Source organism: Pogona vitticeps, chromosome 6 (genome assembly GCF_051106095.1).
Source record: "Pogona vitticeps strain Pit_001003342236 chromosome 6, PviZW2.1, whole genome shotgun sequence".
In the NCBI taxonomy this organism is placed as follows: Eukaryota; Metazoa; Chordata; class Lepidosauria; order Squamata; family Agamidae; genus Pogona; species Pogona vitticeps.
In genome coordinates, this window is record NC_135788.1 from 23945383 (window position 1) to 23959634 (window position 14252).

General features: G+C 39.2%; 1 protein-coding gene across 5 annotated transcripts in view; it reads left to right on the plus strand.

Annotated features, from left to right (window-relative positions):
* The window catches only part of CDK14 (cyclin dependent kinase 14), a 302744-nt gene that overhangs the window by 154693 nt on the left and 133799 nt on the right, over positions 1-14252 (plus strand). For all 5 annotated transcript variants that reach the window (XM_073003160.2, XM_073003159.2, XM_073003158.2 and 2 more), the window contains one exon: positions 8851-8974. In XM_073003160.2, coding sequence (XP_072859261.1) covers positions 8851-8974 — 124 coding nt within the window. The remainder of the gene's footprint in view (positions 1-8850; positions 8975-14252) is intronic.

Consider the following 14252-nt stretch of genomic DNA (forward strand, 5'->3'; position numbering starts at 1 on the left):
ACAACTATTCTTTCTTTCTGATAAAATGACTCTTTGTTGTTTTTGAAGATACAAGATACTTTGCTCCTGTTGGCCTTCTTTATTTGGCATGACAAAACCCAAAAGTTCTACACCCACATCACACATTGACATTTGACAGATAGGTCCTATATGTTGTGAAAGTAACAGAACCTGTTAAGGGATGGACTTTAATGACTTTCTGGAAATGGTTTCCTGGACTGATAAGAGACTAATGTACTATGTTATCCACAAGAGTAGAAAGAACAATACTTAAAAAAAACAGTTTCATTTCGTGGTATCCCAAAAGTGGCTATGAACAAAATTAAGATTTCAAATTACTTAGGACCAGAGAACAAGCAAATTACCCTCGTGTGAATGAGAGGGAAGCAGAAATTACTTCTGAAAATAAAAGTGGCTTGCTTGCTTGCTTGCTTGCTTGCTTGCTTGCTTGCTTGCTTGCTTGCTTGCTTGCTTGCTTGCTTGCTTGCTTGCTTGCTTGCTTGCTTGCTTGCTTGCTTGCTTGCTAAATTTATAACCCGCCCATCTAGACACAAGTCTACTCTGGGCGGCTAACAATAAAAATGGAATAAAAACAGTATAATAAAATAAAAAGCAACAACAGCAATATGGTTCAAGATGGGGGGGGGAAATAAAAATAATCAAGTGATGACAGGAGGGAAAGCCTGCCCAAAGATCCAGGTCTTAAGTTGGCTCTTAAAAATACCCAGCGAGGGAGCCAGACAGATCTCTGAGGGCAGACTGTTCCAAAGTCGAGGGGCCACTGCCGAGAAGGCCCGGTTTCTTGTTCTTTCTCTCCAGGCCTCCCTCAGCGTTAGGCCCCTCAGCCGCCCTTCCTGGCCAGAATAAGTGATTCGGGTAGATCTAGGTGGGAGGAGGCATTCCACTAGATATCAAGGTCCTAAACCATTTAGGGCTTTATATGTCATAATTAACACTTTGAAATCAATGCGGAAATGAATGGGCAGCCAATGCAAGGCAGCCAGCATGGGGGAAATATGCTGATATTTTCTTGTCCCACTGAGAAGTCTGGCCACCGCATTCTGCACCATTTGAAGCTTTCGCATCAATCTCAAAGGCAGCCCTAAGTAGAGTGCATTGCAGTAGTCTAATCTCGAGATTACAAGTGCATGGACCAAAGTGGTGAGCGCCCCAATATCAAGAAAAGGATGCAGGTGGGCAATCTCCCACAGATGGAAATAGGTGTAGTGGACCGCTGTCTCCACCTGGGTTTCCATGGTGAGCACCAGATCCAGATGGACCCCCAAGCTGCAAACCTCACTCTTTACGGTGAGAATCACTCCCCCCAAAGAGAGGGAGTTTACCAAACCACCAATGGGGGGGACACCCACTCTCAGGACCTCTATCTTGTTCGGGTTCCACCTCAGTCCATTCTCCTGCATCCATTGCAGTACAGCCTCCAGGCAGTGCTAAAGGGACAGAAAAGAATCCATTGTGGTTGAAGAATAGAAGATGTAGAGCTGAGTGTCATCAGCATACTGATAGCATGAAGCCCCACACCCCCTGATGATCCCATCCAGTGGCCTCATGTAGATATTAAACAGCATTGGGAAGATAATCGAGCCCTGCAGAACCCCACAATTGAGGCTCCATGGGGCTGAAACACTCTCCGCAAACTGTACTCTCTGAGGGCGGTTCTCGAAGAAGGATTGTAGCCAGGCAAGTGCCAGACCATTGATTCCCAGCTCGGAGAGACTCCCCAGGAGGATACTGTGGTTGATGGTATCGAAGGCAGCTGAGATGTCAAGGAAGACCAACAAAGACATTTTGCCCCTGTCAGCCTCCCTCAGCAGGTCATCAAACAGAGTGACCAATGCCATTTCCATACTGTGATGCAGCTTGAAGCCAGACTGGAATGGATCCAGGGCATTGGTTTCATCTAAAAGAGCCTGGAGCTGGCCAGCCACCAGTCTCTCTACCACTTTGCTAAGAAAAGAAACATTGGCAACGGGCCTATAATTGCCAGTGTTGTCCGCCGTCAAACTTGGTTTCTTCCTTATTGGCCTAATGAGTTTCTCCTTGAGAGCAAGGGGAACCTTGCCCTCCTGGAGATATCCATTAATTATTGTTGTGGCCCATTCAGTTGTTGTAGGCCTGGCTGCTTTGATTAGCCAGGCCGGGCAAGGGTCAAGGGAGGAGGTGGTGGCATGATAGCGGTCAAGTGCTTTGTCCACCATGTCTGGCATCACAGGCTGAAAGTGGTTAGGTCTCACCAGGCAATGTGGAGTGCTGGACATCTTTGCTCTATCTACTGTATTTAAAAAAGGAGAGAGCTCCTGGCGGAAATACTAGTAGGAGGCCCATCACTTAGACCAATTCCGGGCAGATCGCAAACTATAAGGAAAAGTTCAACCTGCTGATTTGAAGCTTTGCTTATCCGGACAGTGAAGTGAGCTTGACTGGCAGCCCCTCACCTTATAAGGTAGTGGTTAGTCATGATCCTGACAGCTTTCCAATTATAATCCGTCGGGTTCCGTCTCCAATTGCACTCTAGCCTTTTCCTGTTTTGCTTCATAGCTCGCAGCTCCTGATTAAACCAGGGCACTGAAAGAAATCCGCAATGGAGAGGACATTTAGGAGTGATTATGTCAACAGCCTTGGTGGCGGCAACAAGCAAGCCATCAACCAGAGCCTTGACAGGAGCGCCAGTCAGATCAGCCAGAATAGGCCTATAGGATCCAGTAGCCTTTGAGGGCGGACCATTAAAATAGGTCTTTGCTCCCTGCAGGAAGGGAGAGCTCACTGAGAGGTTACATTTTATTAGGTGGTGATCCGACCATGACAAGGGAACTGACACAACGTCAGTTACCATCAGATCACACTCAATCCGCTCAGTGGAGAACACCAGGTCTAGCATATGATTGCCCACATGTGTGGGGCTCTTAACATGTTGGGATATGTCCAAGGAAGCCATGGTTTCCAAGAACTCAAGAGCCAGACCAAAAACCTCTACATCCATGTGGATGTTGAAATCACACAAGACCAGAAGCCTCGGGGATTCCAACAGTCCACCAGCTCCGGTAAGGAAATGGCTGGGTCATGGGGAGCGCGGTAAGCCAGCAAGATCCCAATAGCCTTGCTGGCCCTAGTTGACACATGAAGGGCCTCCAGACCTGGCTTCACCACCACAGAGTGTCTAATAACCTCCAGAGTGTTTCCGTAAACAATGGCTACTCCCCCCCGCCCCTCCAGTCTACCCTGGTGCTGGACTGCATAACCAGGAGGGCAGGCAAGGGTCAAGGAACACCCCATTCCGCGCCAATCCAAGTTTCGGTTATACATGCCAGGTCTGCATCCTCCTCCAGAATAAGGTCTTGGATAACCTGGGATTTGTTGGATACAGACCTGACATTCAATAGCACCAGATTCAGAGTGGAGGGACAGCTGATCTGACTACCTCGAGACTGATGGTTGTTCACAGTGCCAGAACAGTGAACAGCCTTCAAACATCTGTTTACCGTTCTTCTGAAATGAGTAGGAACTGTGCCATCGCCATACCTCCCTCTACCTGTAATCACTCGGTTGTTCAAAGGACCCCCGCTGGGGGGCCAAGCCTTCCACCACTGGCTTGTGTGTCAGATGCATGAAAACTGCTTTCTTTTTTTGCAGAGAAACCACCTGACCTTTCAGGTAGTAGAGCTGTGGTACATTTTCCATTAGCCTGAAGTAGTATGACTAGTTATCAAAGACAGTGGGAGTTTTGGTTCAGTAGCATCCCATCTCTGGTTTTATGATCATCCAGTCAGTTGGGTAGTAATTCCTGCAGTGAAGCTTGCTTGAAAAAATGTATATGATCATCTTGATTATAACACTGCTAATTTGCTGTTGGAGGATGAAAAGCCTTGTGACTCTGAGAAAAAATGTAAGTCCAAATGGATCAGAACAGTTGGCTGAGGTGATCTTGGAAGTCCTGAATGGTAACCTACTTGTCTAACGTAGTTGAAGTTTTCTTGCACAATGCTTGGCACTTGTTTTGTTAAAGATGATAGACAGCAAGCATCAAGAAGGCACTCTGTGACTTTCATGGGTATGCCTGTGCTAAGTCTTATTGAGAACAGACAGTTTTTGATTTCACAAGGATAATATCTTTCTATAGCATAGCCTTGATTTTTAAAAAAAAAAGGGGGGGGGAGAGATAACATTAGAAACATCCAAGAAAATGAGTGAGTATTTGGGTTCCATGTGGAGCCAGCATGGCAAGTAAATCTGTGTAGGGAGTTTTGAGAGGACAAAAAACAAAATACACATTGAATCAATTATGAGGCCCTTAGTGGCAGTATTGGCAGTGACTGCAACATAGTTCCCATTTTTTAAGGGGAAAATACCCCAAACTATTTGTAGGGTGGTTGTACTGGCTGCTACAGTGCAAAAGATCAAGACCTTATGCTTGCCACCTTAATTTCAAGGATGACTCTGGGCTTGGGGGGGGGGAATAATTATGGGTTGGTGCTATAGTATGGAACTGTGTTCTACAGTGAACAACATACCTGTCCTTCCCCCCCCCCCCCAAACATACACACACAAATAAGAAGAGGGAAAAAAATAGTTTCAAGAAAAAAACTTTTTAAAAACCAAACTGTTTTTGTTTGGCATTGCCAAAAAATTTTTTTTCCATTTTTACTGGCCTTTTGTATGTGCACAATTTGCCAATGCAGTGAAATCATGGAGAAAGATTGTAACCAGAATGGAAAGTGGAAAGTATCTTGTTCTTACTGAGAGCGCTGCATGTGTCTTTATTGGAAAAAAGACTTCGTTTTAATGTGCTTGCCCTTAAATTTTAATCATTGCTAACACATTGGTATCGTGCTCCATAAACCTCTAAATTGGTTTAACCTTCATATAGCAACCTCCTCCTAGGATTCATTACTGGAAAGCAGCACCTCAGTTAGAGTGCAGTTGTCAAAGAAAAACAGCCAAGTCCTGCTTGTTGTGTGGCTGTCAAATGTAGTTATTTTTTCCTAACATGTAGTGCAGATGGATTTAAAGAAGCACATAAGACCTTACAAGAGGGCTGACTAGCTAGATTGTATCTGTAAATGCTACAAAACAAAAGTATCTATATATGTTCCTCTTTTCCCTATTGCCATTGATGAAGTGTTTTTGGAAACTTTCAGAATGCATCAGTGTTACCATATAGCTTTAAATATAAGCTGCCTTTGTTTTCTTTTCTTTGAAAGGTTTTTAATAAGTAATCAAGACAAGTCTTTGTCCTTGTACGGATCTCATCATCTACTCTTCTACAGATAGCAATAATACTGTAGATCACTTAAGAGGAAGTCATACAAGTAGTGAGAGGAATAAGAGGAATTGATACAAGCAGTATTTACCATGTGAGGAAATACTGTTTGTAGGCCACTCATTTTGTCCCCCCCCCCCCAAAAAAACCCTATTTGGACCTAGAGTTTTAAATCCTACTAGTTTGATTAAAGACAGTGTTAGCTGTTAATGATATGACGGTATCTCCAATGCACATCAGTTTTACACCTACTGTATTTTACACTTGCCTTTTCCAGAGTTCTGCAGGAAGTGATTAATGTTGTGTATGAAAATAACAGTAGAAAAAGAGTGTTTTGCTGCATGCGTATGTAATATATGCTCACCTTAAAGCCATCACTGATCATAGCTTCCTCAGAAGCATTATTTATTTATCTATCTATCTATCTATCTATCTATCTATCTATCTATCTATCTATCTATCTATCTATCTATCTATCTATCTATCTATCTATCTATTTATTTATTTATTTATTTATTTAAATTTATACCCCACCTATCTGGTCAATTTGACCACTCTAGGCGGCTAGGTAAAGGCTCTGAAATATTCAATGATGCCACATGTAATGACCTTATTCATGGTCTGGATTCTGTTTGCTACCAAGAAATTGTTACCAGAGGAAGCACTATTGCTTAGTTATGTTTCATGCTGCTCTTATATATAAGCAGTTTGTGTGAAGTAGCCTCTCATACTTGGATTAGCAAAGCAAAAGGATAGCATTAAGAATTGAAGATTAAGATCCTCAAATACTGAAGTGTTAACAACAGCAAGATGGATGTGTTAATTCATCTTTGCCATGGGAGTATTAATCTAGTTTTTCCCATTACATGAGCAGAGAAAACAGCCAGCACCATACATGTTCTTTAAATCTACTGGATACTAAGGGAACAACCTCTGCTTTTTCAGTTTTGACAGCATGACTGGGGAAGGGGATAGGAGGAGATTGAAACAAATGTTCATATTATATTTAATAGCTTTCTGCAGCTGCAACATCTACTGCCTCAGGGTTCCTATCTTATTGATACAAGCAATATTTGCCATGCTCAGAAATATTATTTGGGAAAGATTTCTTATCCTTGGTACAAAGGTAGCTTTTTTTAAAAAAAAAATGAAGGAGTTGCAGCAGTTTGTGTCCCAGGGCTGCTCCTATCAAAGAATATTATAATTTGAGAAACTGGTTTCAGAGCACTTTTATCTCTCTGGTGTACCTAGAGTCGGGAGCAGGTGAAACACACATGTACTCAGTTGTAAAATAAGCCACATATTTTAGAACTTTTCATTATTTTGTTTAGAAAGGGTATAACAAGGCAACTGTTGATGTGAGCCAGAGTATTGTCAGGATGCAATGTGCCACCCATCCCAAGTGAAAAAAAGAAGACAAAATGGCTCTTGAGCATGGAGTATGTAGGTCAGTCCAGCAGCACCCATGTTTGTCTGTAAGAAATCTGTCCCTCCTTGGTTAAAGCCACAACCCTTAGTGGCTATTACAAAAGGCACACAGCCTTTCAGTTCCACCTGTTGAACTACAGAGCTTGCAGCCGTATCCAAGGAACAATGCAACTTGTAGAATCCAAATCACCTTTACGGCTGGATTCTTCAATTATAAGCTGGTCCGAAAACATGACTTACCTCCACTTACCGACCTACCAAAATACCTTAATTTTGCTTTCCAAATATCTGTCTAGTTCAGGCTACCAGTGGGTTTGTCCTACAGATGTATGGCACCTATTTTATGTCACCATTATTTATTTCATTTATTTAATAGTTTCGTTTATCTGCTACCTTTTCCCTAAGGAGGTCAAGCATGATAAATGACTCCTCTCCTCCCCAGTTCATCATCACAACAACCCTGCAAAGTAGCTTGCAGTGGTGCAATGACTGGCCCAAGACTACTCAGCAAATTTCATGGCTCAGCAGGGACTAGTACCATTCCCGCACTCTTAACTATTGTACCATAGTGTCTCATATTTTCAAAGTTGTATGCATGTGAAATATGTCACCTGGAAGAGATTTACATTATATTTGTCCAGTTTACTTTTTTAGTTGTTGCCTACATACAGTGGTGCCCCGCATAGCAATGATAATCCATTCCGGATATATCGTCGCTATTCTGAAACGTTGCTATACGGGGCAGAAAACCCCATAGGAATGCATTAAACTCCTTTTAATGCGTTCCTATGGGGGAAAAACTCACCGATAAGTGAAGATTCCCCATCCGGCCGCCATTTTCGCCGCCTCGGTAAGCGAGGCAGGGCGCGAAAACACTGCAGGCGGCCATTTTCTTCATCTGGCAGCCATTTTGGAACCGCCGATCAGCTGTTCCGAAAATATCGCAATGCGAAGATCGCTTTTGCGATTGCAAAATCCGCATCGCTATGCGGATTCGTCATTAAACGATGCACTCGTTATGCGAGGCACCACTGTATTTCAATAGCCTTGGGGAAAGTTTCTTTTTAATATTGCGTGCACAGATAAAAAAAGAGAAATTTAATTACATTTCCTCAGTAAAAAACCTGGGTAATGTGACATTTCTGTGGTTCCACATCACCTTTTAGTCGCTTCCGTCATAACATTTTCTCAGTTTTATGATGGTGCTGGGTTGGAAGCTAATTAGGAACTACAGCATGTCAGTATATTGATTGTGGGGATTTTTCAGGATTCAATATTCCCACACATATTAAAGGGCTTCAGAGTATGCAGATCTCAGCTGTTAGGAGATATGTAGTTTCTGTAATATAATGTCTCTAATATTACATGAACACTGGAATTTTAAACTGTTTTGTTGTCGTGCAATAATTATCTTAAAATCATTTAACAAAAGATTTACTGTTGCCTTAGTTCCTGGCATGCTGAGGGTAACCATGTGAAACTATCATTGAGCAATAATATCATTTTGCCAGCATGCAAGACTAATATTTGACATAGCTTCTTGACAAGTGTCTTCTATACAAATCCTGAAATTTAATAAGATATAAAGTACACACTGAGTCTGTGGATATGTTAGCATAGTGAGAACATATCTAATTGCATAGTCTGTCTGTCTTTAAAAGTATTAAATGGCCTGCTTTGAGACACATTTTCAGTTGTTTTGCTTTAACAAACCTGTGCAAATTGTTTGAGAATAAAAAGCCCTTGTGTATTGCTTTATATCACTTATTCACTTCTTTTTTAGGATTTTTTTTCTTTTCTGAGTACTTTGCTTCCTCCTTCTTCATGTGCTGTGGTTTCCCATAATTAATGAGGATAACACATCTGTCTGGGCTGCCATGTGATTTCTAAGGCCATATGGCTAAATAAAATATCATTATGAGTCCCTAGGAATAGATTTTTTTTGTTTATAGTTATTGTTGTGGATTATTAAAGTAGATGAATACAGTGAAATGCTCCATGTTCCACATGTTCCACAATGTTTTCAAATTCTGATGTTTTATATTAAACTGGTGACAAAATTACAAGAAACTGTGCTACCGAAATGCAAATGCAGGAAGCCAGTGCACTGCATACAATTGTTAATAATGTTTTCCCCTCTTTTTCAGTTATTTTTATTTCAATTGCTGCGAGGACTTTCATACATCCACCAGCGTTACATTTTGCACAGGGACCTGAAACCCCAAAACCTTCTGATCAGTGACACTGGGGAGTTGAAGCTGGCAGATTTTGGTAGGAAAGCTATTAATTACAAGATTATTTTACAATGCTGTGAGATATATCAAGGGATGCTTTCAACAGTTTTACTGATAGTCAAAAGTTGATTATGTATGGCCACTGTGACGGTAGGTAAATGAAAAAGGCAAAAATGTAGTATATTCTGTGACCTTCTAAATGACAAAAGAGAAGGGAAAGATGTAAATGCATTTCACATACTCCTCACCCACTTCACAACTAAGGAGAATATGTGAAAAGAGAGAGTTCAGAATTAGAAACATCCCAGTTATGATCACATGATTTAAAGTACAGTAGTGGGAATATCCTATAGCAGCCATTTAATTTTTTAAAAAAATTGATTAATGGTTTACAGTTATAGAGACCTATTTTTATATCAATTTGGAAAACACTAAAGCATTTTAAGCCTATATACAATGTTGCATGATCGTCTCTCCAATGAATGCTACATTTCTTCTGCATGTTCATGCTGGCAGCAATGTTGGGTTTTCTTTCTTTTAAAAATGCATTTAACCATTGTATTTAAATAATTTGAGTTTTGTATAGCATAGATTTTTTAAAGGCTCATTATTAATCAATTATGTAGTTTAAAAATTAGAAATGTAGATAGTTGACTTAATTAATTTGTAGTCAGGATGCTAACAAGGAATCTGCTTCTAGAGAACGCTTTTTATGGTGTAATAAATGTAAAAAGACCTCTTGGTCCCAGAGGGGAAGACCTTCAGCTCTGGTTTCTAAAAGTCAATACTACAACCCCGTTTTTAATTTAGTATCAGACATACTTCATCTTCGGCATACTTCATCTCCTCTGGGCTGAGAAATAAATACATAGAGTTAGACCTTTGGAAAGTTGTTCTTGGATAAACATGCAAGGAATGAAATATTCTCAGATTTACACTTGATGGATTCTTTGCTGTGTCTAATAATCTTCTTTCTCTATAATTTTTTTAATTAAAAGGAACAAACTAGAGTTGTTTTTAGTTCTATAATATTCTATTGCACTATTCAAAAGAGAGTGTGTGTGTAGAATGTGTGTAGAGGGATCCATTTATCAAAGTAAAAAAGAGACATGGACTAGATTAATAATCAAACTAAGAATAGATGAAGCAGAAAAAAACGTCTCTTAAGGCAGTTGGCAAAATCCTGTTGCTTAGCTTTGCCTGAGTGAGAGGAGTGACATCACCAGCAGTGGCAGATTGAATTGAACCAAGAACTCTTAAATGAGAGATAACCTGCCAGTGATATCAGTGTAGTTGTAGTTTCCTAATGTAGATTTTATAAGGCTCAGTGTTTTTCCTAAGGTTGTTACTTTGGTTCACACTGGAATAGAAAGGGAACTGGAAATGTTTTAGAACTGTTTTGGGGAGTCACTATGCTTTGAAGGAGATATGCTTGTTTTTGTTTGAATTCAGAGTCTGTTAAACATATATGCTATATATACAAAAGGTAAAACTGGAAAGTTTAGCAGACATTCAAAAGACTTGCTGATATTTTGGGGGGGGGGGAATGCAGACATCATTTAAAATGAAATTCATAGTCCAGGCAATTTTGCAATCTTTATATTATTTATTTATATATTTTTATTTTTAAAAAATGCCTTTCTTCTCTTCAAAGAGATCCAGAATGGCGCACAACACATAAACAATACATGTAACAATAAAATACTGTACACATCTACCTGTATGATAGGAAATGTCTGTGCTGAGTTCTTAATCTATAGCAATTTGCTGCTGAAATTTACACCACCAGTATTCTGTTTGTGGCTGTAACTAATAGGTTCTTATGAAGTAATTTTAATAACCTAGTCTGCTTTTCTATTACAACTATGTTTCAAATTGTAACTAAACATAGGGATAATTAAATCATTTAACTATACTTGTATACTTTTATTGTTATTATGTACCATCACTCCCTGCCAATTTATAGCAACCCCCATAGGGTATGTATGTGAGATGTTATGCAGTGGCTTGCCATTGCCTCTTCCCATTGAGTTTCCATGGCTAAGCAGAGATTCAAACACAAGTCTTCAAAGTCCTAATCTGACACCCTGTTTGCTTTACCACACTGGCTCTTGCCTGCATGTATGCGTGTGTATATAATACATACATAAATGATTCTGTTAGTATTAACTGTATCATTATATAAACTATGTGTCAGGTTTATTCCAAGGACAATGTATATCTGCTTTTCTTTTCTTTTTTTTACAAAAAAGGAACATTTGAGATTAAATAATGTGCAATGCTTTGGCATTAATGGAGATCGTTTTATTGTTTTAACACAGAACACTTTGCTATCCTAAAATGCTCATAATAAAAAATTAGCCTTCTGTAACTGCTGCATCAAATGTTTATATGTGCATATATAAATACTGTATCTTGAGAGATGTATTCAGTTTAGAAATAGCTGTGCTGCTTAAATTTGAAGCAAGCGATGTGCTTTAAATAAATGTTTGTACTTGAGCGGAATCTGTTGATGGTTCTAGCTGATCTAGATCTAGATTTAAAATAATAAATTATTAGCTGACCATTCCCCCCTAAAAGCAGATAGAACGTAAGGCAGTCCTACTACAATGTGCCAGAGTACTTAAGATTCCCACTAGGGAAGGGTGTGGGAGATCAGACTTTGCCTTTTTTGCTATGAAATAATGTTATTGGTATGTGTATATTTATTAGTAAGGAGAGCCAAAACATGACAGCGGCTTATATTTTCCAGTGTTTCATTAGATTAATAGATTGGTTGATAGTTGGTACTTCTTCCTTGAGCCTGGCAATTCTCAGTTGCTCCTTCTCTAGACATGCCAAGCAGAAGAGCCACAGCTTCTCATGCCGAGATAATTCTGATGAAAAAAAAAGGTAGAGATGAGAAGCAAGAGATGGGAATTCTGGCAGCTTGAGTTGCACTGGGAATTTGATTCCCCGCTGTGCCTCCCAGACAGGGCCTGGACTCGATGATCCGTAGAGTCCATTCCAGTTTTGCAATTCCAAGATGATGATGATTTTGGATTATGCAATTATAGTTGAGCACAGATGTCTGATACATACTGCCTATGTAATTAGTGTTGTCTTCTCAAGGAGTCAGTGGTTTGTATAATTAACTCCAATAATATAGTGCTCATTTTAGACTATAGTTTCAAGCTTAATATCAGTTTGACCTTTTAGTGTGACTCTATACCTATATACTTAGAAATCAGTAAACATAGAATCAAATATTTCTTATTAAACTACAAGAGTCTCTTCTGGTCCCAAGCATGTATCTCATCCTCTCTCCTCCACCATTTTTGTACTTCTCATCTTGTAATTCTCTGACTTTTCCTATGCAAAGTTGTTGGTTTTTTAAAAATTATTTACTGCATCGTTCTTAGATTAGATTTCAGAACAACAACAAATGAGTTTTCAATGAATCATTCCCATTGTTTCTGTAGTTAGCTGAAATCTTCACAGAAAACAAAGTTTCATTAAGTGAGAAACTAGAAAATGGGAAAGAAGCATGAATATCAGCTAGCTTTTACATTTTATGCATATAAAATATATTAAAATTATTCCAATTTTTTAATTAATGTTGATGGGATATTCAGACTATTCAAGTAGAATTGCTTTTTAGTATTATTTATTTAAAATATTTATAGGCTGCCTTTCTTCTAAAAGATCCAAAGTGACTTACAATATTAAGCTACAATGTATGGTTTTATGTTTTAAGGACATATGTTGTTGATTTTATGACAGAGTTATTTTTCCCTATGTAGCTCTTAAAATACTTCCTCCAAAGCTAAAAGCTGGCATGATTCATTTAGAGTGGCACAAATGTTTTTAGAAAGTACCGTGTTACCAATTTGTGGAAAATGCAATCTTTTTTATCCAGATCCACTGCCTTTAGTTTCTAATCAGTTATACATTTACAAATGGGAAGCCAATGTAGGTTTTTTTCATACTGGAATTGTTTTTCATACTGAAACTCACCGAGTTCCAGTCACTAGCTTGGGCGCTGCATTCTAAACAAACTATAGATGTGCACCCATTTCAAACAAACAAACAACAAGAATCCAATTGTGTACTCTTCCCTAAATTTCACTGCTTCTCCCAAAATAGAAGACCCTTCCTCATGTAGTTCTCCATGCCATGAAATCCTGATCTGGATAGCTGGGAAACTCTCTGGAGCTCTGTGGCAGTCATGGAGGACTGCCAGAGCAGGAAGAAGGGGAGAAAGTGCCAGTTCCAGGGGTATTGAAATTTACTATTTTTGCCCAAAGTTCCAAACAGGATACACTCCAGATTAGTTGATACTGTATAGATTACTAAATCATGTCGGAATATTGTAAAACTATATTTTCTTAGAAAGGTTTTCAGCTGGCACAACCAGCAAGAATGAAAATGACACCACTAATATTACTTGCTACACTCAAAAGCTGCACTTGATAGGATTGTTCAAAGTAACACTTTAACCCCTCATGACTCACAAAGTGGTGTGTTACCTGAATGTTTTTTAATGAGCTCTCTCCAGCCTCTACCTGAAATGACTGCTGGCATTCATTAAAATAGGCTCTCGGGTCCAAGTTACTATGAAAGCCAGAAGTCAACAGAATTGTCCAATTTACACTGTGCAAACACTGTACAATAATAGGTACAATATTTTATTTTTGGATGTCATGTTGTAACAAAGCTAAGAGAGAGAGCATGATGGAGTCTCTTCTGAACATGTACACATTTTGACTATTTGAGGATCTGTGTTGACTAGGTTGCAGGTAAAGCAGCATTGGTAGTTGTTATAATGCCATCCTTAATCATCTTCTATATGCAAACAGAATGGAGTATTCAGAGCATGCAAGTACTGTAGTCAGAGATTTTTCAGCGACAGCACTGCAACTATATGAGGTGAAAAGAGGATATTCTCCTGACTTCTAGATAACTAGGAATTTTGGATGATTTTAGAGTGTTTTTTCAATTGCCACATGAATGCAGAAAAATTAGTACACAAAGGTGGATGGCAAGCAATCTTAAATTAATTAATACTGAATAACAATTACCCATGACATTTTCATACTTACATTCATTAGCACAAATTAGAATCACTGTTCAACATATAAACTGACACTGAAAATGCAAAGGAAAAAAACTGCATATTTAAATACATTATTTATGCACAGAAAACATTGGTTAAAGAGTATTAAAGAGAATCCTAATTGCCATTAAGTGATCTTGAGCATGCATTGTAGAGAACATTTAGAGGATGGAGGAAGTACAGAAAGCAAAACATATAGAGCAGAGCTCCTTCGGCTATT